The sequence below is a fragment of the Rhinoderma darwinii genome, chromosome 4 (assembly GCF_050947455.1).
Source record: "Rhinoderma darwinii isolate aRhiDar2 chromosome 4, aRhiDar2.hap1, whole genome shotgun sequence".
Taxonomy (NCBI): Eukaryota; Metazoa; Chordata; class Amphibia; order Anura; family Rhinodermatidae; genus Rhinoderma; species Rhinoderma darwinii.
Window position 1 is genome coordinate 199,879,878 of NC_134690.1, and position 24,255 is coordinate 199,904,132.

Genomic DNA, 24,255 nt, shown 5'->3' on the forward strand with positions numbered 1-24,255 from the left:
AGAAAGTGGATCTGCAATAGAGCTTTTTCTCGTGACCATGGGCCTGAAACGTGTGAAAGTCCCACTGCCCCACACACACCGGCCCTGAAGAAAGATCATTTAGTTCAGACGTTTTCCAAATGGTCTGCCCCAAGCAAAAGAATGGCCAACTAGGGCCTTTTTGAAGACTGGGGCCGCTGCCAGAAATTGGAACCAAAGCGAGCATCCCTCCATAAATACGCTGGTGGAGCTCAGACAGAGAAGGCTTGTTTTCACCCAGGAATAGGCTTATCCTGCTGCTACAAAGGCAGATCCTTACTGTCTAATGTAGCATCCCTTGGCAATTCTCTAAAAAAGCACCATCTTTCTCTTGTCCAGACACCCGCGACACAGGCGGATCCCATAGCGGTCAAACAGCCAATTGGAGACCAAATCCTCCCCAAAAGTAAAAAGCATCTTGGTCCACTTGGGGGCGGCCAGACGCTTTTCAGGGAACAATTCATTAGAGAGGATTTTCTCAAAGTCGCTGTGCTTTAGGTAAACCAGCGATTGGTGCCGGAGGTTACGGGAATCATTCATAACAAGTAAGGTGTCCCTGACAGCATGTAATAATTCCTGCATAGCAGCTGTCAATTTTGTGTCTCATTACAACTCTGAATCAGATAATAGTAAACCGACTGATCCTGCAGAGGAAGCTTCTCCGGTACAGGTTCTTTTAACAGACTGTTAAAATCAGAAGTGCAGGATCTGTCCCTGGCAATTTTGGGACACTTACTTGGCCTACCACGGGGAAGAGCTGTTCCCAACATCCTGCGAGGGAGGGGTGTCCTGGATTGCAGACACTGGGAACATAGTGGAGTAGACTGGTCACATGGGAACATTATATTACAGCGGCTGCAGTTATAATGTGTTACTAACTCCACCGTGCTTGGCTCTCAGTTGTAGTCCTCCAGGACAAATACATGTTTCAGGAAGGTTGCTGCCCCTACACAGACACTTGACAGTGAAGGGAAACCCACCCATGGGGCCTGCCGGACCCCTGGTGCCATGTCTCGTGTACAGATGGCTGAGTATCCCAAGACTGAAAAGGCTGGAGCAGGTCTGAAGGATGGCGCTGGCCACAATGTTCGCACAGAAAACGACCTCACTGAAGCCTGACACGAATGGAGACAGCCCCGCTAGAAGTCAGGATCCTTCCCCCTTAGCCGCCTGCAAATAGGCCGATAGGCTGAGTAGAAACACGTTATTAGGTGGGTGGGAAAACCACCAAAAAAAGTTGCGGTCTAGTCCTCCAGGAAGCCAGGTACTAAATTAGCGAGGCCCCATTGGTGGCATGCATCCTGCTGCGCCACTGACCGCACAGCAGAAAAGGTATACCAAAACCAGGGGGAACCAGAGTAGCAGTGCTGCGGACTGCCCTAGGGCTCCCCTTTAGCAGGAAATGAGATCAGCCTAGTCCTCCGGGAAGCAGGGGTATAAAATTAGAGAGGCTGTGCCGGCAGAGCGTGGACTACCAAGAAACCCCAAGTAGCCTGTACCAGCAGATGAATTAAAAAAAAAAAAAAAAACAAGGAGAGGTATCGCCTCCCACTGAATGCTAGTCTGTGCCGGGGTAGGGGTTCTCATACTCACCATCCGCCGTCTTTGGCTGCTTGCAGGGTCACCTCTTTGGTAACTGCTCACATACAGTGGGGGTAACGGCAAACCATCTGCAGAAGCAGACAAATGCGGGTTTGGTGACAAAGGAAGTACAGTGCAGAGAACTGGTTTCCTGTCACCCTCAGGGGGTTGACCAAGCTAACAGTAAAGGCTGGCAAACCACCCTAAAGCTAAAATGAATTAAAGAAAAGAAATAAAATATAAATGAAAAAAAAAAAGTGCATCAGAACTGAGTCATGTCTGCCACCTACGGACACTAGGCGTGTATGTGGTAAGAATTGGGCCGGTCTGGGACGAGCCAACAGTTTTTCCTACCTAGCATCATCCTCCTTGCGGTAAGGGCCCTCTATCCATGGTGAAGTGTCCCCAATGATATTAAACCCTTCCCACTGCAGCCACTTTTGACTCTCCTGACAGAGCCTTATTTTTCAAATCTGACGTGTCAATTTATGTGGTAATAACTTTGGAATGCTTTTACCTATGCAAGCGATTCTAAGACGGTTTTCTCGTGACACATTGTACTTTAACTTAGTGGTAAAACATTCAGGATTTATTTGTGAAAAACACCAACATTTTCTAAATTTAAATGTATCTGCTTGTAAAAAAGCTAGTAATACCACACAAAATAGTTGCTAATTAACATTTCCCATATGGCGACTTTAGATTGGCAACGTTTTTTGAACAACCTTTTATTTTTCTAGGACGTTATAAGGCTTAGAACTTTAGAAGAAATGTTTCACATTTTCAAGAAAATTTCAAAAAGCTATTTTTATAGGTACCAGTTCAGTTCTGAAGTGGCTTTGAGGGGCCTATAAAATACAAACCCCTATAAGTCACCCCATTTAAAAACTGCATCCACTCAGTATTCAAAAAAGCTGCTGAAGGCACCCAGGTGCGCCATCTACGACAGGGCTTAATAGATGCCGGTCAGAATCACGATATACTGCAATACATTAGTATTGCAGCATATCGTGCAAGCGATCTAACGATCGCTGGTTTAAGTCCCCTAGGGGGACTAATAAAAAAAAGTAAAAAATGAGTTAAATAAAGTGTTGCATTTTTACATATTTTTTTTTTTACACAAAAAAAAAGTTTAAAAAAAACCCCTTTTTTTCCCAGTTTCGCCCTAGAGCATAGTAAAAAAATAAACAAACAAACATAATAGGTATCGCTGTGTCCGTAAAAGTCTGAACTATTACAATATATCATTATTTAACCCGCACGGTAAACGCCGTAAAAAAAAAAAAAATATTCTAAAAACGACAATCTCTCTAATTTTTGGTTATCTAATCTCCCACAAAAAATAAAATAAAAAGTGATCAAACCATCACATGTACACCAAAATGGTATTAAAAACTACAGAAAAAATAAAAAATAAAGTTACGGCTCTCGGAAATTGGCGACACAAAATAAATTCTTTTTTACACGTAGGTTCTTACTTGTAAAAGTAGTAAAATATAGAAAAAACTATATATTTGGTATCGCCGTAATCGTATTGACCCACAGAATAAAGTTAACATGTTGTTTTAATTGCACAGTGAATTCCGTAAAAACAGCGCGCAAAAAAACATGGAGGAATCGCTGTTTTTTTCATTTTCTACCCCACAAATAATTTTTTCGCTGTTTCCTAGTACATTGTATGGCAAAATAAATGGTGCTACGAAAAACTACAACTTGTCCCGCAAAAATCAAGCCCTCAAAGTACTATATCGACGGAAAAATAAAGAGGTTATGGCTTTTGGAAGGTGGGGAGGAAAAAACGAAAATGAAAATCTGAAAAAGGGCTGTGGAGGGAAGGGGTTAAAGAGGTCTTGTAAACCCAAAACAAAAGGAAACATCCAAAAAAGCCCCCATTTTGGAAATTAGTCTAGGAGTGTAAGTGAACATTTTGACCCCACAGGTGTTTCATAGATTTTATTAGAACTTGAACGTCAAAATGAAAACTTATTTTTTTTTCTCCATAAGACGTACTTTAGCTAAAAAAAAAAAAAGAAAGCTATCCACAATAAATAATAAAAAAAAAAAAAGCACCCTAACATTTGTAAAGCAACTTCTCCGGAGCATGGTAATACCCCATATGTGGTCAAAAACTGCTGTTTCGGCACACAGTAGGGCTCAGAAAGGAAGGAGCGTCATTTGGCTTTTTGAGTGCAGATTTTGCTGGATTGGTTTTTGGGCGCTATGTAAGCCCCTGTGGGACCAAAACAGTGGAAACCCCAGAAGTGACCCCATTTTGGAAACTACAGCCCTCAAGGTATTCACCTAGGGGTGTAGTGAGCATGTTAATCCCGCAGGGGTTTTCCAGAAATTATTGTACACTCAATGTTGCTGAGTGAAAATTTGAATTTTTCCATAGATATGCAAATATGTGGTGCCCAGCTTGTGACACCATAACAAGACAGCTCTCTAATTATTATGCTGTGTGTTTCCCGGTTTTAGAAACACCCTACATGAGGCTCTAATATTTTGCCTGGACATTCGACCAGGCTCAGAAGTGAAAGAGTACCATGCGAAATTGAGGCCTAATTTGTCGATTTACAAAAGTATTGGTTCACAATTGCAGAGGCTCTGGTGTGAAATAATAAAAGAAAGCCCTGAGAAAGTGATCACATCTTGGAAACTACAACCTCAAGGCATTTATTACAGGGTGTAGTGAGCATTTTCACCCCACAGGTCTTTTCCATAAATGAATGCACTGCGGATGGTGCAAAGTAAAAATTGGAATTTTTCCCTAGATATGCTATTTCATTGACAATTATGTCGTACCCAGTTTGTGCCACTGGAGACACACACAGCCCAAAAATAGTTAAAAGGGTTCTCCCGGGTATGGCGATGACATATATGTGGAAGTAAACTGCTGTTTGGGCACGCTGTAGGGCTCAGAAGCGAGGGAGCGGCAATTGGCTTTTGGAGCATGGATTTTGCTTGGTAGTAGTTTTGTTTGAGTATTGCTGGTGTTTTCAATTATAATGTGGGGGTACACATAAGCTGTGCAGAGTACATAGGGGCATAGTCAGGTGGTATAATAAGGAGGTAAACAAAATAATCCATAAATGTGTGCTACGATGTGAAGCAAACCTTTATACACAGGCCACTGATAAACGGTGTCCTTTTATATCCCCCTTTTGATACACAAATCGGCACCTTTGCAGTTTGGGGAATTTTGCTTAGAAAGTGTTGTCCTGGTATAATAATACGGGCACCCTCGCTTCCAGCAGATATATTTGGGCTCTACCCTTCCTGGTTCCCTAATTTGAGGGCTTTGATAAACAACGTTCACCGCGTGGAATAAATGACATAATACTTTTATAGTTCAGGCCGTTACGGTCACGGCGATACCAAATATGTATGGTTTATTTTATTTTTAATAATAAAGGACTCTATAAAAAGGGAAAAAGGGCGATTGTGTTTTATTTTATTACTTGAAACTTATTTTTTATAACGTTTTTTTCCCCACTTTGTTTTGGTCCCACTAGGGACTTGAAGGTCCAAATGTCCGATTTATAATCTAATATATTGCACTAATGTAGTGCAATGTATTAGATCTGTCAGTCGTTCATTGACAGCAAGTCGATTAGGCTTAGTCTCAGACGAGGCCTAATCAGCTTCAGTAATGGCAGAGCAGGAGGCCATTGTTAGGACTCATTTTGCCATAGTAGCAGTTGCCAGTCTTGCGATCGCATGGCAGGGCTGCCGATTTGCTACCAACCACTAAGATGCAGCAATCGCTTTCGACTGCTGCATCTAAAGGGTTAAAATGGCAGCGATTGGAGCTAGCTCCAGTTCCTGCCATTACAGGAGGGTCCTAGCTGTAGCATACAGCTGGCATCCACCACAGATGACGCTGGCTCAGCTCCTCAGCCAGCACCATTTTGCGGTCGGCTGTTCCGAAAGCCTTTTAGGCGTCCATACTAGGCAGACTGGGAGGCCAGTATTAGGCCTGCGGTTGCCATTGCAGCCACCGGCACCCTGTAAAGGTTGTTGCTGGGGTGGCGATGAGCTACAAACACATTAAATGCAGCGATCGCTTTTAAGTGCTGCATTTAAGGAGTTCATGGCGGGGATCGGAGCTAACTTTGGTCCCCGCCATTACAGCAGGGTGTCAGCTGTAACATACAGCTGACACCGGGGGATGGTGGCACCGACTCAGCTTCTGAGCCAGTGTCCACCATTTGTCATATGGATACCGCAAATTGCGACAAGCACTAGCTTTCCATGACGACAAATGTCAGGAAGGGGTTAAGGAGAAAATTCAGAAATTCTCTCTTGAAACTTGTCATCTTGCTTAGAAACGGAAATACTGAAAACTCAGGACTATATAATAACTGGAATTCTTCACCTGTCCCTCACCACCACTGCTTGGGTCCCCCGCCACATTGTTTTACAGTCTTGCCTGCTGGTGGGTCACACGAGCAGGCCACCCACAATCAAGGCCTGCTGCAGGGACTTTTAGTAATGTCATCTGACAAGAGTGTAAATAAAGATGTAAAAGGGACCCGAACCGTAAGTATATGAAGATTTTTTTTAATTAAGATCTTTAGAAATTTTATATCTCCAAAAAACGCACTAAGATACCTACCTGTAAAATATCCCTATCAACATGTCCACAAGTCAGTTATTTTTTTAAATAAATGAAAACCTTTTATTTGCAGAGAAATAAGCAATATTTACAAAGGTTTGTACATGTGCCAAAATGATTGGATACTCTTGCAATGAGCAACCCCTTAAAACAGTTACGCAAGCTGCATCTTGAAAGACGTTAATGGGATTGGGACGTAAAATTCCACTGGAAATCCACCTGCAGATTTTGTCACAAATATACTGCATTTTCGCAGCATAGCACGTTAGCCATTCAGATTTCGCTGTAGTTTTCCCCACAAATTTCATCTCATTTAATTTTTTGTACATTATGTGATACATTAAATGGTGCCATGAAAAACTACAACTTGTCCCACAGCAGACAAGCCCTCATACGACTGGCTATATTGCTGAAAAAAAAAAATGTTATTTTTTTTTTTTATGGCTTTTGGAAGGCAGGGGGGGATAAACTAAAATTGGCCATGTCATAAAGGGGTTGTCCCGTTTCAGCAAATTGTTATTTTATGTATAATTGACCCCTTCCCTCCCTGGCCACTTTTGACCTTCCTGACCGAGCCTCATTTTTCAAATCTGACATGTTTCACTTTATGTGGTAATAACTTTGGAATGCTTTTACCTATCCAAGTGATTCAGAGATTTTTTTCTCTTGACATATTGTACTTTGTTAGTGGAAAAATTTGGTCGATAAATTCAATATTTATTTGTAAAAAAAACACCAAGATTTAGAGAAAATTTGCAAAAATTAGCATTTTTCTAAATTTAAATGTAGCTGCTTGTAAAACAGATAGTAATACCACAAAAATTAGTTACTAGTTTACATTTCCCATATGTCTACTATGTTTGCATCGTTTTTTTGAACACTTATTTTTCTAGGACGTTATAAGGCTTAGAACTTCAGCAGCAATTTCTCATATTTTCCAGAAAATTTCAAAAGGCTATTTTTTTCAGGGACCAGTTCAGTTCTGAAGTGTCTTTGAGGGCCTTATATATTAGAAAGACTCCATAGATCACCCCATTTTGAAAACTGCACCCCTCAAAGTATTCAAAACAGCATTCGAAAAGTGTTTTAATCTCTTAGTCGTTTCACAGGAATTAAAGCAAAGTAGAGGTGAAATTTACAAATGTAATTTTTTTTTGCCAAAATTCATTTGTAATACAATATTTGACAGAAATATATGGTACAGAAGGTTTTTTTTAAAAAAAAAATTCTCTTTTCATGGCTAAAAGGTAAATTTTACCGAATAATAGGGATACACATTATACAGAAACACGAAGAATATAAAGGCAAAATACAAATGATCCGTACAGTAGTCTCACATAAGTGAGATGATTTTCTTCAAACCCGCAACAAATAGAGCACGTATCAGAAGATATAAGATGAGCATAGGGAGGAAAGTAAAGAAGGAAGTCGCAGGAGAGGATAAGTACCAGGAAAGGAGTGTGTAGGACTTCCCACCGAAATATACCGCAACGACAAGAGAGCCCTACTCAAGTTGCTGAACAAGACTCATCTCCTGAAGAATGTCTTTGTATGAGTCAGAACTCTGAAAAATAATCCAAGGAGTCCATGTTTGGCAGAACTTAGCATGTGAGTCATTAATGGTGAAGGTCAAGTCCTCAATGTGCATGAGGTCATTGACCCTAGAAATCCAGAGGGATAAAGCAGGAGGAGAGGAATTTTTCTTTTTTTTCTTTATCAAGATTTTATTTTGAAAATATAACAGCATATAAAACATTTCACATATTTGCCCAAAAATTTGCACGCAATGCAATATACAAACTTTCACATGGTAAGAGCAGGATATAAAATATATAAACATCATTAGGAGGTAGCCTCCCAACCATCAATGATTGAATAGGAGTTGAAATGTAGTGGTACTAACTGTACCATGTTTACAGCAAAATAGTGCAGTAGTCAGGGGACCAGTCCCCAGTGAAATAAGATTTGGTACTTATAAGTGCACACAAATGTGATATCACACAAACACAAGACACTAGACAACAGAGGGAAACACATACAGACAAAGCGCACGGAGTAAGGTCATATAATTCGTTCAGAACATTCCATCTAACCAGAGAGGTAGATCAGCACCATCCCGGAATCCAGACCACACTGCCCAAGTTTGGACAAAGAGCACAGATTTGCCACTATCCGCGGATAGCAACTCCTCCATCCTCATAATTCCGTTCACCTCCGTTACCCATTCCTTCAGAGAAGGTACAGTATGAGACTTCCAGTGACGAGGTATCACTGTTCTCGCCGCAGTGAGGAAATGCCTAAAGACACCCTTTTTGAGGTGTGGGAGTGATCCAGGAACCATGGACAGTAATCCAATAGAAGCAGAGGTCGGGACCTCAGTGTGAAAGAGCTGGTTACCCAGGTCAAAAATCTTCCCCCAAAAGGGACGTAGCTTAGGACAGTCCCACCAAATGTGCAACATGGTTCCAGGAGCCTCCCCACATCTCCAACAATCAGCAGACACATCAGGAAATATCTTATGCAACAAGGCCGGACAACGGTACCACCCGGTATGTATCTTGTAGTTCTTTTCTTGAGCAAAACAAGACGTTGGGAGCTTGTGAGCTAGAAAGAAAGAAGTACCCCATTCCTCTTCAGAATGTTGAACCCCCATTTCCTCGTCCCATGCAGTAGTGAAGGTCAGTTGAGAGAAAGAGAACTTAGGCAGAAGGATCCCATGTAAATAGGACAACACATCAGAAGCGGCAGTAGTCAATGATAAATAATGTTCTAGGGGAGTCCTATCCTGTAGCAACACCAGACAGTCACCCATAGAAGAAAGATAGGAGGGTAACTGCAAATAGGACCACCAGGTTGATAGTCTCCCCGGGCAGGCCTCAGAAACAGCATTCATTGATAAGATGGCACCAGCAGGAGTAACGGTCTTAGCCAAATATCCACCCTCCCCTCTCTCCCAACAGAGGAATGTATCAACACCTACCGCCGGAGGGAAGGAAGGGTTATCAAAGAGAGGAGTCAGAGGACCCGGGCGATGAACAAGGCCCGCAGCACCAAAGACTCTCTCCCAGGCCACAAGAAACTGACGTGTAAGGAAAGGTAAAGAAATTGCTTGTCGCTGAAGGACAGACAACCACGGCAGAGAGGACAATGCAATAGGAGACATAGCTCTTTCAATGCGCACCCATTGCTTACCCGGTTCCGAACGGAACCAATCCACTACCCTCATAATCATCGCAGCTTGATGGTATAGTTTAAAGTCTGGAAGACCCGCGCCCCCGTCTACTTTTGGCCGACTAAGGACAGAAAAACGAATGCGAGGCTTACAGGAGCCCCACATAAATTTAGTTATGGTCCTGTGTAAGGTCTTGAAAAAACCTGATGATACAATAGGGACGGTCTGGAAGATACATAGAAATTTGGGCAAGATATCCATTTTGACTGCGTTGATACGCCCAAACCATGACATACGATTCCCACCGTACTCCGCCAATTCCTTCAGAGTACGCTGCAGAATGGGCATGTAATTCAGAGCAAACAGATCTGACTGTTGCGTGGGGACATGCACCCCCAAGTATTTTAAGGACGTAGGTTGCCATTTGAACGGGAAAACCCGAGCGAGATGGGTAGCCAGAGGAACATCCAGAGATATATTCAAGGCCTCTGATTTAGAGTAATTGACTTTAAAACTACTTAAATGACCAAAACGCTCAAATTCCTCCGTCAAAGAAATCATGGGAGTTGTAATGTACACAAGGAGATCGTCCGCATATAGCGCCATTTTATGATGTTGTGAGCCAACCTGTACACCATTAACATTAGGGTTGTTCCGCAGTACCACAGCCAGGTGTTCCATGACCAAAACATACAGGAGAGGAATTTTTCCATCGTAATGGAGTGCAATGACGTGCTGCCATCACCAAAAGGTGAAGCAAGGAGCGTTTGTAGATATTTACCGGACTGTCGCAGTGATGGAGAAGGAAGAAAGCCACATCCATACAAAAATGCCTGTATCCGTGACATCACATATCACCAGTTTAACTCCGTCCCAAAACGAAGCAAGAGAACATGACCAAAAGGTGTGAACGATGGTACCATTCCCCAACCCACATCTCCAACACAGGGGGGGATACTGTAGGAAAGATGCGGTGCAGGCGAACCTAAGTCATATACCAGCGAGAAAGAAGTTTGAAACTGGCTTCTTGGTAGCGCGAGCTGATCGAGGTCTTGTGAGCCAGAGTGAGGATGCGCTTACTTTGTGCGGTTGAACAGGAAATACCCAAATCACGCTCTCATTTAGAAAGGTAGTCAGGGGAAGGTAGATCGGGAGGGTTCAAAAGAAGGGTGTATATTGTGGACAGTGTGTGTCGAACTAGATCAGTGCCAACACACAAATACTCCAGGGGGGTCCTGTTGTTTTGATATAAAGAGGAAGGCGAAATAGAGGAACAAAAATGGCGAAGTTGAAGAGATCTCCAGTGACCTAAAGGCTGAAGGTCAGGTACCTGAGACAAATCTGAAATAGAGAGCCAATCCGTACCACTCAGGAACTGAGCTGCTCTGAACTTGTCTAAACAAACCAGGAACGAAAGACTGGGTCTGTCAAACGTGAAGAGAAGGAGGGATTCCCCAAAATGGGATACATTGAGGAGTGTACTGGGAGTAAAGATGACCTCACCGAGGAGAGGGAGCAACATAACCAATAGTAGAATGCTGGCGAAGAGATTTGAGTTAATTACGGTCCAACCACAGGGTAACTGCAAGGGGAACCGCAGATAAACTTTGCTTCAAGCCCACCCACGGCTTAAAGAAAGTGTGTCTACACCAATCTACTATATGTGAAAGATGGGACGCAATATAGTAAGTTTTAACATCAGGAAGTGCTAGCCCCCTGATTCCTTAGATCTACACAAAAGTGTACGTTTGAGTCTAGGAGATTTACCATTCCAAACGAATGATATTTGTAGAGTTGACCGCTTCGAAAAACAACATTGGGACGGCTATAGGAAGAGCCTGGAATAGGATCCTTGGAAGAACATTCATTTTGAATATAGTGCATCGCCCCATCCATGTAAAAGTGCCTTTTTTCCATCTAGCACAGTCCAACTTGATGTCGGCAAGGAGAGATGGGAAGTTCAAGTTGAATAGTTCTTTCAGATCAGCTGGGATGCGAACTCCAAGATATTTTAGGGCTACCCAGTTCCATTTAAAAAAAAGGAATGTTCCAAGTTGAGTAAAATGGGAGGGATATGTTCATTGCTTCAGATTTAGAAAAGTTTATTTTGAAATTAGACAATTTAGAAAAACATTGGAATTCCTGCATGAGGTTTGGGAGGGAGACGGTCGGGTTAGTCAAGAAAAATAATAGATCATCCGCATACGCTACAACCTTATCAACTGTGGTACCACCACCTCCAGCTCCTTAACGTCAGAATTTGCTCGAACGTGACAAAGAAAAGGCTCCAAGGTCAGAATAAAAATAAAAGGGGGGCAGAGGACACCCCAGTCTAGTCCCGTTGTGAATTGAAAACCCATCTGAAAGGATACCGTTCACTCTAGCAGAAGGGCAGGAATATAGGGACATTATCCAGCCCATCACATGGCATCTAAGGCCAAGTCGGAGAAGGGTTTCTTCCATGTACGTCCAATTGACTGTCAAATGCATTTTCAGCATCTGTGAACAAGAGCATGAGTGGTATATTAGATATCTTAGCCTTGTGGATAAGGTTAATTGCCTTTGTTGTGTTACAAACACAACATATCTGCCCAACATAAATCCCAACTGGTCCGTGTGAACGACATCCCCCAACAACGGAGCCAGATGCACAGCAAGAATCTTTGCAAACAGCTTTACATCTGTGTTAAGGAGAGAAATCGGCCTATAATTTGCACATTGTAAGGGGTCCTTCACGGGCTTAGGAAACACTGCGATGTGTGCCCTAAGCGCATCAGGTGGGATGGGAGATTAGGAGTAAAAGGATTTGAAGGAAAACAGAAAATGCGGACTCAAAGCGTCAAAGAATCTTTTGTAATATGGGAGCGTAAATCCATCAGGACCAGTGGCTTTGCCCGATTGAGAATGTTTAGGAGCATAAAACAATTCTTGTAGGGTAATCGGAGCTTCCAATGCAGTGAGATTATCGTCCGATAAAGGAGGAAGGCCAGATTCTGCAATGTAGGCTTTAATGTTTTATCAGAGGCCTCTAGATAACGTGGCCGGATTGGTGGAATCAGCGTTATACAAAGAGGAGTAAAAATCACGAAATAACGAAGCTATGTCCAGAGGTAAGTGGGCGTGAGGACGGGACGAGGACGTAAGAAAGGGTATATAAGTATGTGCTTGTTGAATACGCAGCGCTCTGGCAAGGGATTTACTACATTTGTTGCCGTACTCATAGAAATGACGTTTTCATTTGGAGAAGGTAGCTTTAGCCTTGGACATCAGAAGGGTTCGAAGATCTTCTCGTTTCTGAAGGAGTTCTTACAATACGGATCACGGGAAATTATATGTGAGGTCTCTAGGATCCAAACCTCCGAGAGTAGATGGGCGATGGCTGTAGAGCGTTCCTTCTTCAATCGAGCGCCATGTTTGATAAACGTACCACGGATAACACATTTGTGAGCCTCCCAAATGACGCATGGATTAGTATCTGCAGCGGCGTTATTAGTAAAATAATCTGCAATTGAGCGTTGAATATCAGAGGGTGACTTCCGAATCGGTGAGAAGGGATTCAATTTCCATTGAGATTGATGTAGGAGTGCAAAGAAAGGGCTAGTGTGATGAGGGCATGATCCGAGAAGGAGATCGTGTCAATGTCAGCAAATTGGAGAGAGTGGAGAGAGTGATGTTTGATAAAAAAAATAGATCAATTCTGGAATAAGTATCATATACAGGGGAATAGAAAGAAAAGTCCTTAATCGGCGGATGTAAAAGACGCCAAGTGTCCACGAAGTGGTGATCGTGAAGAGACCGTGTGATACGGCGAAGCTGGGAAAACTAAATAGACGACGACCCAGTAGATAAATCGATAGTGGGATCCAACGAGACATTGAAATCACCACCCAGGACAATGGTACCCTCCCCAAACTCCTCAAGGGCGTCCAGAAAGCCAATTAGAGCCGTACCTTGACCAACATTGGGTAAGTAGAAAGAGGCAAATGTGTATACCTGAGAGTCAACAGAGCCCTTGAGTAGAAGCATTCGCCCCATATCATCACTGCGAGACTCTATAAACGCCCATGGAAGGGATCGTGAGATAAGGATACTCAGCACCGCATACAGCAATAAACTCAGTGTTAGTAAAAGAATGGATCTATAAAAAAAACTGGTAAAATCAATCTCCAAGGCCACTTAGCGCCACAATAGGGAACGTGAGGGAGGGGGGGGGATGAAGGGATGTGAGAGGGAAGGAAGGAGAAAGGGTGGGAGGAGGAAGCGTTGGGATGGGTAGGGTAATAGGGACCAAGGTGAAGGAATGAGCAGCGGAAATTAAGGCAATTATAAAGTGAATAGCAGTAGCCCATCTCTAGGTAATGTAAGACTAAAAGATATGCATTTAGCCCTGTGAAAAATGAAGTAATACAAAATCAGAGCATCATTTGGTCTAGCAAATCACAATAAACAAATACTTGGAAAAAATTGCACAGCAAAAATACAGCATTTTGTAAGATCGCTGAAGGATATCAAGGCAGGAACCTGTAGGAGTCCAGAGACGTTTAGGCATGATATAAAAATCAATCTCCAAGAATCACAATAGAATAATACCTAGCAAGCATAGCTTCCTGAAATATAAGACAAGAGGCAACTGAGCGCCACAATAGGGAAGGAAGGGGTGGAAGAGGGAAGGAAAAGGAGGGAGAAAGGGTGGGAGGAGGAAGGGATGGATAGGGGTATAGGGACCAAGGGGAAGGAATTAGCAGCGAAATTTAAAGAGGCTCTGTCACCAGATTTTGCAACCCCTATCTGCTATTGCAGCAGATAGGCGCTGCAATGTAGATTACAGTAACGTTTTTATTTTTAAAAAAAGAGCATTTTTGGCCAAGTTATGACCATTTTTGTATTTATGCAAATTAGGCTTGCAAAAGTCCAAGTGGGCGTGTTTAAAGTAAAAGTCCAACTGGGCGTGTATTATGTGCGTACATCGGGGCGTTTTTACTACTTTTACTAGCTGGGCGTTCTGACGAGAAGTATCATCCACTTCTCTTCATAACGCCCAGCTTCTGGCAGTGCAGACACACAGCGTGTTCTCGAGAGATCACGCTGTGACGTCACTCACAGGTCCTGCATCGTGTCGGACGAGCGAGGACACATCGGCACCAGAGGCTACAGTTGATTCTGCAGCAGCATCAGCGTTTGCAGGTAAGTCGATGTAGCTACTTACCTGCAAACGCTGATGCTGCTGCAGAATCAACTGTAGCCTCTGGTGCCGACACGATGCAGGACCTGGGGCAGGAAGTGAGTGACGTCACAGCGTGATCTCTCGAGAACACGCTGTGTGTCTGCACTGCCAGAAGCTGGGCGTTCTGAAGAGAAGTGGATGATACTTCTCGTCAGAACGCCCAGCTAGTAAAAACGCCCCGATGTACGAACATAATACACGCCCAGTTGGACTTTAGCAAGCCTCATTTGCATAAATACAAAAATGGTCATAACTTGGCCAAAAATGCTCGTTTTTTAAAAATAAAAACGTTACTGTAATCTACATTGCAGCGCCTATCTGCTGCAATAGCAGAAAGGGGTTGCAAAATCTGGTGACAGAGCCTCTTTAAGGCAATCAAGTGAATAACAGTAGCCCATCTCTAGGTAATGTAAGACTAAGAGATATGCATTTAGCCCTGTGAAAAAGTAGTAATACAAAATCAGAGCAACATATGGTCCAGCAAATCACAATGAACAAATACTTGGAAAAATTGCACAGCAAAAATATAGCATTTTGTAAGATCGCTGAAGGATATCTTAACGCAGGAACATGTAGGAGTCCAGAGACGTGTAGGCATGATATGGTGCGAGGGTCCAATGTAATGACAAAGTTCAAGTCAACATTGCAGGAGTAGGAACTCGCAGGATGTCCCCAAATTCACTAAGGGTTCCGCCTGAGTTCTAAAGATCCACAAGGGGTAGTTGTACCGCCACAGAAATGGACCTACTGATGAAGGGATGACTGAAGCGCCTTGGGCGTCTTCGCTGAGATTGATCAAGCCTTTCCAGTGCTAGCCAATCGGGGACTGGGAAAGGGTCAATTTGCAAAAAGCAAAACAAGCCATCTAGATCCGAGAAATTACTTAATAGAAAGGATTCTGAGTCTTTCTTGACAACCACATGGAATGGGTGAAGCCATCTATAGGTAGCTCCCACAGCTTTAATTTTGTCCAATAAAGGATGTATGAGACGTCTCATATACAATGTTCTTGGAGAAACATCAGGATATAGTGTAACCGTACTACCTTCAACGGACACTGCACCATGTGACCATGCTCCCCGAACAATTAAGTCCTTATCAGAGTAATAGTGGAGGCGGCACAGAACATCCCGTGGATTGGATGGATGGGTTGGACCAGGACGTGAGACTATGAATTCGGTCTATTAAGATAGTAGCTTATAGGGCTCTGTTGGTAAGCTTATTGAAAATGATGGAGACCCTTGTAGAAAGATGGTCCCGCGAGCCAAGATCAGGGAGACCTTTTAGGCGGACGTTGCTCCTGCGTCCCCTATTTTCCGGATCTAATTGAAGTGCTAGGGACCGTAGGTGCGTCCTATTCAAGATGGCTGCACGCTCCAGGGAGGCCACTCTGGAATCAATAGCGGAAACAGTCTGCTCAGTGGCAAGGGCCCTAGTGTCCACTCTATCAACCTCCAGATGTAAGTCTGAGATGTCTTGTTGGTGGAATTCTGCAATTCTAGTAACCAGGGAATCTAGGTCCTGTCTGGTAGGGGGAGCTTGAATCAATTCAAATCAGCTTGAAGGTCCGGCTGCTCTGGCTGTCCGTCTGAGCCATGAGGAATAGACAAAATGGCAGGCGCTAGCTCCATGGGGGAGAGTATAATTGAGGGAGGTACAGGAGTTACCTCAGTGATGAGACGCAGCCGGAGATTCCATCGTCTGTCTCTGCAGTGGAGATCGAGAGGACATACGAGAGGAGACTTCAGTCACAGCGGGAGACGGGATTATCGGCGACATGTCCGCCATTGTGGCGGAGGCCTGCGACGAGGAAAGAAACCCGTCCATGCTCACGCTGCGGGCCGAGGATTTCTGTAAGGCACGGGAAGCCATAGCACAAGATCCCCTGTGTTTTCCGGGCATCTGTCGCTGGGTCCACACGGTAACTGTAAATATGAAATCGCTGGCACGGAGTTCCCCCAAGACGCGTGCTCACGGCTCCATAGCTAACCCACGCCATCACAGAAGGTTTTACCCAAGAAATGTATCTCAATATTTATTGCCCAATATTTATTGCTGTTTTTAGAGGTATCCCACATGTGGCCCTAGTGTGCTAATGGACTGAAACACAGGCCTCAGAAGCACCTAGTAGATTTTGGGGCCTCCTTTATTTTTTAGAATATATTTTAGGCACCACGTCAGGTTTGAAGAGGTCTTGTGGTGCCAAAACAGTAAAAGCCCCCTCAAAAATTACCCCATTTTGGAAACTACACCCCTCAAGGAATTTATCTAGGGGTATAGTTAACATTTTGAACCCACAGTTTTTTTTTCTAAATGTATTTGAAGATGTATCTGTGAAGATGAAAAAATTCTCACAAAATGTAGACATTTTTACAATGAATAAAAGGAGAAAAAAACACCCCAACATATTGTAAAGCAATTTCTCCCGATTCTAGCAATACCCCATATGTGGTAGTAAACTGCTGCTTAGACCCACAGCAGGGCTCAGAAGGGAAGGAGCGCCATTTGGATTTCTGATTTTGCTGGAATAGTTTTCAGTACCATGTCGTGTTTGCAATGCACTGGAGGGACCAAAACCGTGGAAACCCCCCAAAATTGACCCCATTTTGGAACCTACACCCCACAAGGAATTTTTCTAGGGGTAAAGTTCGCATTTTGACCACACAGTTGTTTTGCTGAATTCATTGCAATTAGTCTGTAAAGGTAAAAATCTTATTTTTTCTGAAAAAATATAGACCTTTTTCATTTTTACAATGAATAAAAGGAGAAAAAGCACCCCAATATTTGTAAAACAATTTCTCCCGATTACGGAAATACGCCATATGTGGTAATAAACTGCTGTTTGGACCCACAGTGGGGCTTAAAGTGAAGGAGCACTATTTTGCTTTTGGAGCTTTAAGTTTAGCTGAAATAGTTTTCGGGTGTCATGTCACATTTGCAAAGCCCCTGAGAGGCCAAAATATTGGAAACCACACAAAAGTGACCGCATTTGGGAAACCACACCACTTAAGGAATCTATCTAGGGGTATACAGAGCATTTAGACCCCACAGGTCTTTTGCAGAACTTATTAGAATTAGGTTGTGAAAATGAATTTCAACATTATTTCTACTAAAATGTTGAATTTTTCCAATTTCACAAAAGATAAAGGAGGAAAAAGCACCCCTACATTTGTAAAGCAATTTCTTCAGAGTACAGCAATACCCCACATGTGGTCATAAATGTTTTTTCATTAGAAAGTAATTAACCCTTTCCGGACGGATCCATTCTTTTTTGTTTTTCCCTCCCCGCTTTCCAAGAGCCATAACTTATTTATTTTTCCGTCAATAGAGTGGTGTGAGGGCTTATTTTTTGCGGGACGAGCTGCAGTTTTTATTGGTACCATTTTTTGGTACATACAACTTTTTGAGCACTTATTACATTTTTTGGTAGAGCCAAGGTGACCAAAAAACAGTGATTTTGCAGTTTTAAATTTTTTATTTTTCACGGCGTTCACCTAGCGAGTTAAATAATAGTATATTGTAATAGTTTGGACTTTTACAGAGAGCAATACCAAATTTTGTGTATTTTTTTGACATTACTTTAGAGAAAAAAATGTGAAAAGGTTTTTTTGTTTTTTTTAAATATTTTTTTCACTAATAATAACCATTTACTTTTGTTTTTACACATTTTATTAATCCCCCTAAGGGTCTTGAACCAGCAACCAGTAGACAGCAGGTACAATACACTAGTACATTAGTATTGCAGTATATTGTCATTTTTACAGGCTCATGTAACAGCGCGATCACTGTTCTTGTTCGTTAGTCCCGTGTGTCAGCTGTAATACACAGCGGACACCCGCAGCGTATGGCGCGTGCTCAGCGCGTGAGCCCGATCCATACATCACCCCCCACACCACGACATGCTATTAAGTCGTGGTGCGCAAAGGGGTTAATGCACAGCGGATGGTGCAGAGTGAAAATTTTAATTTTTCACTGATATGCCATTTTAGTGAACTATATGTTAAGCCCAGTTTGTGCCACTGAAGACAAATACCTCAAAATTTTAACCGTGTTCTCCCGGGCATGGCGATGCCATATCAGTGAACGTAAACTGCCATTTGGGCACCCTGTAGGGCTCAGAAGGGAGGGAGCGGCATTTGGCTTTTGGCGCGCAGATTTAGCTTGGTAGTAGTTGTGTTTCGCGTTTTGCTGGTATTTCAGTTTATAATGTGGGGGCATATGTAAGATGTGCGGAGAACATCAGGGAATAATAAGAGGGTCTAATAATGGGGTAAATAAATAATAATCCGCAGTTATTGGGCCAGTGTCGCACTGCACTGATAAATGGTGCCCAATCTTATCCGCTTTTGGAACACTGCACATTTTGCATCGCCATATTCTGAGAGCCAGAACTTCTTTCGTTTTTTGTTCACTGGAGCCGTGTGAGGGCTTATTCTTTGCGGGACAATCTGTAGTTTTCATTGGTACCATTTTGGGTTACATGCGATTTTTTTGATCACTTTTTATTCCATTTTTTGGCAAGCAAGGTGACCAAATGCCATCAAGTCTGACAAAGTTTTTTTATTACTTTTTTTTAATGGTGTTCACCCTGGGCTATTAATGACCATTTTACTTTATTCCGCGGATCGATACGATTACGGTGATGCCATACGTATATTGTTTTATGTTTTGCAGCGTTTGCGCAATAAATTCACATATTTATAAAATAAATTATTATTTGTCACCATATTCTGAGAGCCAGTTATTTAATTTGTCAAAAAAGCTGTGTAAGGGCTTGTTTTTTGCGGGACGGATTGTAGTTATTATTGGTACTATTTTGGCGTACATGCGACTTTTGATCACTTTTTATTGTATATTTTTGGAGGGCTGGTGACCCAAAAATTCTAGCAGTGTTTTTTTTTTTTCACTTCTTTTTTTTGCGGTGTCCAACGTGTGGGAAAATTATTGTAGTTTCATAGTTGGGGTCGTTACAAACGCGGCAATACCAAATATGTGTACTCTTTAACGTGTTCATTTTTTCCTATAATAAAATACTAATAGAAAAAAAAAAATGCATTTTTTGTTTATGTAACTTATAACTTTTCTTTTTACACTTTTTTATTATCTTATTTACTTGTCCCACTAGGGGACATTTAGACTTGCAGCGCTGATCGCTGCTAGAACACATTACACTACCTACGCAGTGTAATGTATTCTGTCATTGTGATGTGACAGTCACTCTGACAGGAAACCTAGGAGGACCAACCACCGGCTTCCGAACATGGCTTCCATGCCAGCCACCGCAAATGCATGTGGGGGCTGCCGATCCGCTCTAAACCTCTAAAATACGGCGATTGCAATCGACTGCCGCATCTAAGGGGTTAATTGCTGATCGGCAACACGGAGAGCAGGGCGGTTAACTGTTAAAGCGCGGACGTAACTGCAGGCCCAGGTGCAATAAATTCCCGCTCACCTAGACGTGCATTTACGCCAAGGTGCGGGAAGGGGTTAAAAAGGAGTGAAATTCGCAGTGTAAATACACAACATATATGGACATGAAATGGATTTAAAAATCTACGCTGCAGGTCAACTTCTATTAAAATGTTTCCCACTTTGCTGCTACTGTAATCCGCCGCAGATTTTCCACCCACAAAGCCGGATGGAAAATATGCAGCGTACATGCCAATACAGTCTGTAACTCACAATGCCATGCATAGCGATTTTTGTTAAAAATACAAATGACTTTATAACAATAAGTTTTGTCTATGGCACTAAAAATGATCAGTTTCTAAATTATCAGTAGCATTTACTTTACTATTGCCTGAGCAAATTGCATTTGGGGCAATGCAAAGACAATTTACTTTCAATGCTACCGGTATGAATGTTTTTCCATTGGAAATATTGTATTACAAAGAGCATACTTAAATGGATACCTCCCAAGATATACACAAGTATCCGGTTTGCAAAATAAGGCAAAATGCATTTCATATGGAAGGGTTTTATTAATAATTTGTGTAAATTGCTTAGCTTTTCAGGGGGCCTCTATATAGATTTGTAAAACTTTATAATAGTTAATCGGATTAAAAATATATAAAGAACTAAAAAAAACTCACTTCATTGTAAATGCACCTCCAGTCAGTTTACCGGTTTCTGGATCAAGGAAGGCTAGCTTAAGGCAGCAAAGGGTAGGCAGGCCCACTTCATATTTAATGCCGACAATTTTCATGAGTTCTTGTTCCTTTAACAGAAACAGATTATTAAAAACACATAAACCTAAACTAAAATAACCTATTTAACTTTTTTCCACAATGAACTAAAGGGTTTTCCCACTAAGCACATTTATCACCTATCTGCTCCATTTAATGGCTATGAGACCGCCAGAAACACCTGAGCTCATAAGTAAATCGTAATATAGAGATCAATTTATAAAAAAAAAAAATGTAACTATGCCCCACACAAAATATGTAATAATGCAGATGGGCAAGCATACATTCATTTTGGCCTTTTGGCCTGTAAGGCCCTGTTCATACAGAGTTTATTGCAGGCAGAAAATTCAGCTTTTGACCTGCCTGCTCGCAGTTTGCCGTGTTTTTCACTAAAACCGCTTCCTCTCACTTCCATTGATATCAATGGGAGGTCAGAGACGTAAATGCCCAAAGATAGGGCATGTCGCTTCTTTTAAAACGCTCGCAGGGAAAAACCGCCTCCTCTCATTGAAATCAATGGGAGGCGTTTGGCTGCTTTTTGGCGCGCTTTCCGATGCAGGTCAGCGTCAAAAAAACTCTGTGTGAACTCTCTCTAATTCTTATATTTCATTATGTAAAAACTTACCCTCAACGCCATTTTATGCCAGGGCTGTTTCTTAGCATTGATCCTATAAATTTTATTTTTTTTGGCCATTTCAACATATGCTTCATGGCCCTGACGAAAATAGAATACCTGCAGGACAAAATTTAAAAGTATTTAAAAATTAAAACCATACATTTATACTTAAAAGGATTATTCCCACCTAAAGCCGTTATTTTTTTTTTCCTTAGTATCAATAAACATTAAAATCGAAGTCTAATTATGCCATTCGATCCAATAGATTGTCCCCAGAAGTGTATTTTTCCCATCCTTTTTCCTTGCAGCTTGTTCATTTGAGCGGCAGCAAATGTGGGTGGTGCGCGCTTTATGTCAATCAATCAAACTGGCTGCCTTCTCCGTGCGCACTCCCGATGCCGCAAGATACACCAGTAGCAGCAGTCTCAGGAGTAAACCTTGCGGACCCCTCGTCTAAACCAGGCATGGTAAGTGTGGTTGGGACTATCACACCTCGTCCTCCTCACAATCGGTCTGTCTCTACACCGTTTTATCCCCCTAGTCATCCACCACTTAACCCGTTAGTGACCACCAATACGCCTTTTAACGGCGGCCACTAACGGGCTTTATTCTGATGCATACGCCTTTTTACGGCACTGCATCAGGATAAAGTAAAACAGAGCAGGAAGCCGTCAAATCTCCCTGCTCTCGGCTGCTAGAGGCAGCTGAGGGCTGGGAGCGTCCCTGCTCTGCCGTGTGAGATCGATATTAGTATCGATCTCACACGTTTAACCCCTCCGATGCGGTGCACAATAGCGTGCACCGCATCTGAGTGGCTTTGGAGAGAGGGAGGGAGCTCCCTCTCTCCCCCACCGACACCCGGCGATACGATCGCCGAGTGTCCGTGTGTCCAATGGCAGCCGGGGGCCTAATAAAGGCTGCATTGGGCACGCATGCGTAGTGAACAGTGCAGTGTTTTCCTGGTTTCCCTTAAAGGAACAGTGTCATCACAAATATTTTATTTATATGTTAAAGATGTTAGTGCCTTAATATAAACGTTTATTTTCATTTGTGTGTTTGTGTTTTACTGTTTCTTTTTTTCACACTTTTTTTTCCCTATGGGGGCTGCCATTTTTTGTTCCATTTCTGTGTGTGTCGATTAACGACACACACAGACATGGAATACGGCAGCCACAGTCCCATAGGGACTGCGAACGGCTCCCGTCCCATTGACTGCCGTGTACGGCGTCTGTGTGGGAACTGCGCATGCGCCGCTCCCACACAGTCCTATTCGAAATTGGCGCCGTCCGGCGCCATTTTCCTGTGGACCGGAAGTCGCGGCCGGACAGTAAGATTACTACTTCCGGTCGCGGCTTCCGGACAAGTGCACATGGAACAGCGGCAGCAAAGGGAGCGGACGGGCCGCGGCGGCAGGAGCAGGTAAGCGATTTCAATGTATGTTAGTGTTTGTGTGTGTTTACTACTGCATGTAAACCTACTACACTGTGGGTTACCTCAAAAAATGGCGACGCACAGTGTAGCAGGTTAAACCTTTCAAACCCCTCGTTTATCCCGTCACTAGCCAGGATAAAGGAGGGGGGGATGCTGAGCGCTCACTAGAGCGATAGCTTTTAACCCAATGTTGCAATGCTGCAATTTTGGGAACTAGCTCCAAACAGCTCCATCTAGTGACCAAAAATGGGTAGTATTATAAATTTGAAAAAATTTATAATATTTCCTGACTCGCGAAAAAAATAAAAAAAATTTGAACAATGTTTTATCACCCACACACTAAATGTTTAAATTTTAAAAAAAAAACATGTTTTTGGGGCGACACCATGCCTTTAATCATCCACTTCCCTGCATTCACTACGCGGCACTCAGCTGTGTTACACGAATTCAGGACAGGAATCAGGACAAGACAGGGATGTGCCTTCAGCAGGGGTCACGAAGTCTAGGCAACAGGACTGCACCAATGACACAAAAGCAGCCCAAATACATAAAAAGAAAATCGCCAGGTAAGTTTATTTTTACATGTGGCAATCTATTTATCATACAGGAAGGTCCTGGGCTCTTAGTCAAACTTTTTTTTTTCCCCCGAGAGATAACCCCTTTAATAGGAGCCGCTAAATAGCACAATACAGAAAAAAAAAAAAAGTGTGTCAAGAGTAAGTTTTCAGTACTTCACAAATTAAAATAAATCTCAAAAAGTTCAAATAACCCTTTTTTCAACTGAAAAAACAAAACCCAAAAAACAGTGGAGGAATCGCCGTTTTTTCTATTCCATCCTGTTTTCAGTACATTATATGGTACAACAGATGGGGTCTTTAAAAATTGCAACTTGTACAGTAAAAAAAAAAAAACTAGCCCTCATATAGGCAAGTCGACAAAAAAATAAAAAAGTTATGGCCCTTGGAATGGCCCTATAATAAAGAAATTAAAATTAGCATTGTTCTTGAAGGGATAATCCAGGTTTTGAATTTTTTTTTTGTAAGGGCTGGAAATGAAATAAACAAAAAAAAGCAGTACTTGCCTATCCTTGACCCTGGTAATCCAGCACGGAAACTCCGGCGTCACTCCTGGTGGTTGTTTACATGCACCTATCCACTGGGACCCCCACTGAGCCAAAGGATAGGGTTCCCGGGGTGGCTTTATGTCAATGGAGCTGTACTGCTCATGCTCAGCCACCGCTCCAATCACTTTCTATGGGGCTGCCGAGCGCTGAACTCCGCTACATCAGAAAGCCCTATAGAAAGTGAATAGAGCGATGGAAACGCATGCGCAGTCTGTCTCCATTAACATAGGGCACTCCGGGATCTCTGTTCTCGGAATCATCGGAGTTCCAGCAGTTTGACGCTCATC

General features: G+C 42.6%; 1 protein-coding gene across 4 annotated transcripts in view; it reads right to left on the minus strand.

The window, feature by feature from the left end:
* The window catches only part of PHIP (PHIP subunit of CUL4-Ring ligase complex), a 199,317-nt gene that overhangs the window by 49,653 nt on the left and 125,409 nt on the right, over positions 1-24,255 (minus strand). For all 4 annotated transcript variants that reach the window (XM_075862053.1, XM_075862052.1, XM_075862051.1 and 1 more), the window contains exons 25-26: positions 21,424-21,531; positions 20,706-20,830 (exon numbers count right to left, since the gene is read on the minus strand). In XM_075862053.1, coding sequence (XP_075718168.1) covers positions 20,706-20,830; positions 21,424-21,531 — 233 coding nt within the window. The remainder of the gene's footprint in view (positions 1-20,705; positions 20,831-21,423; positions 21,532-24,255) is intronic.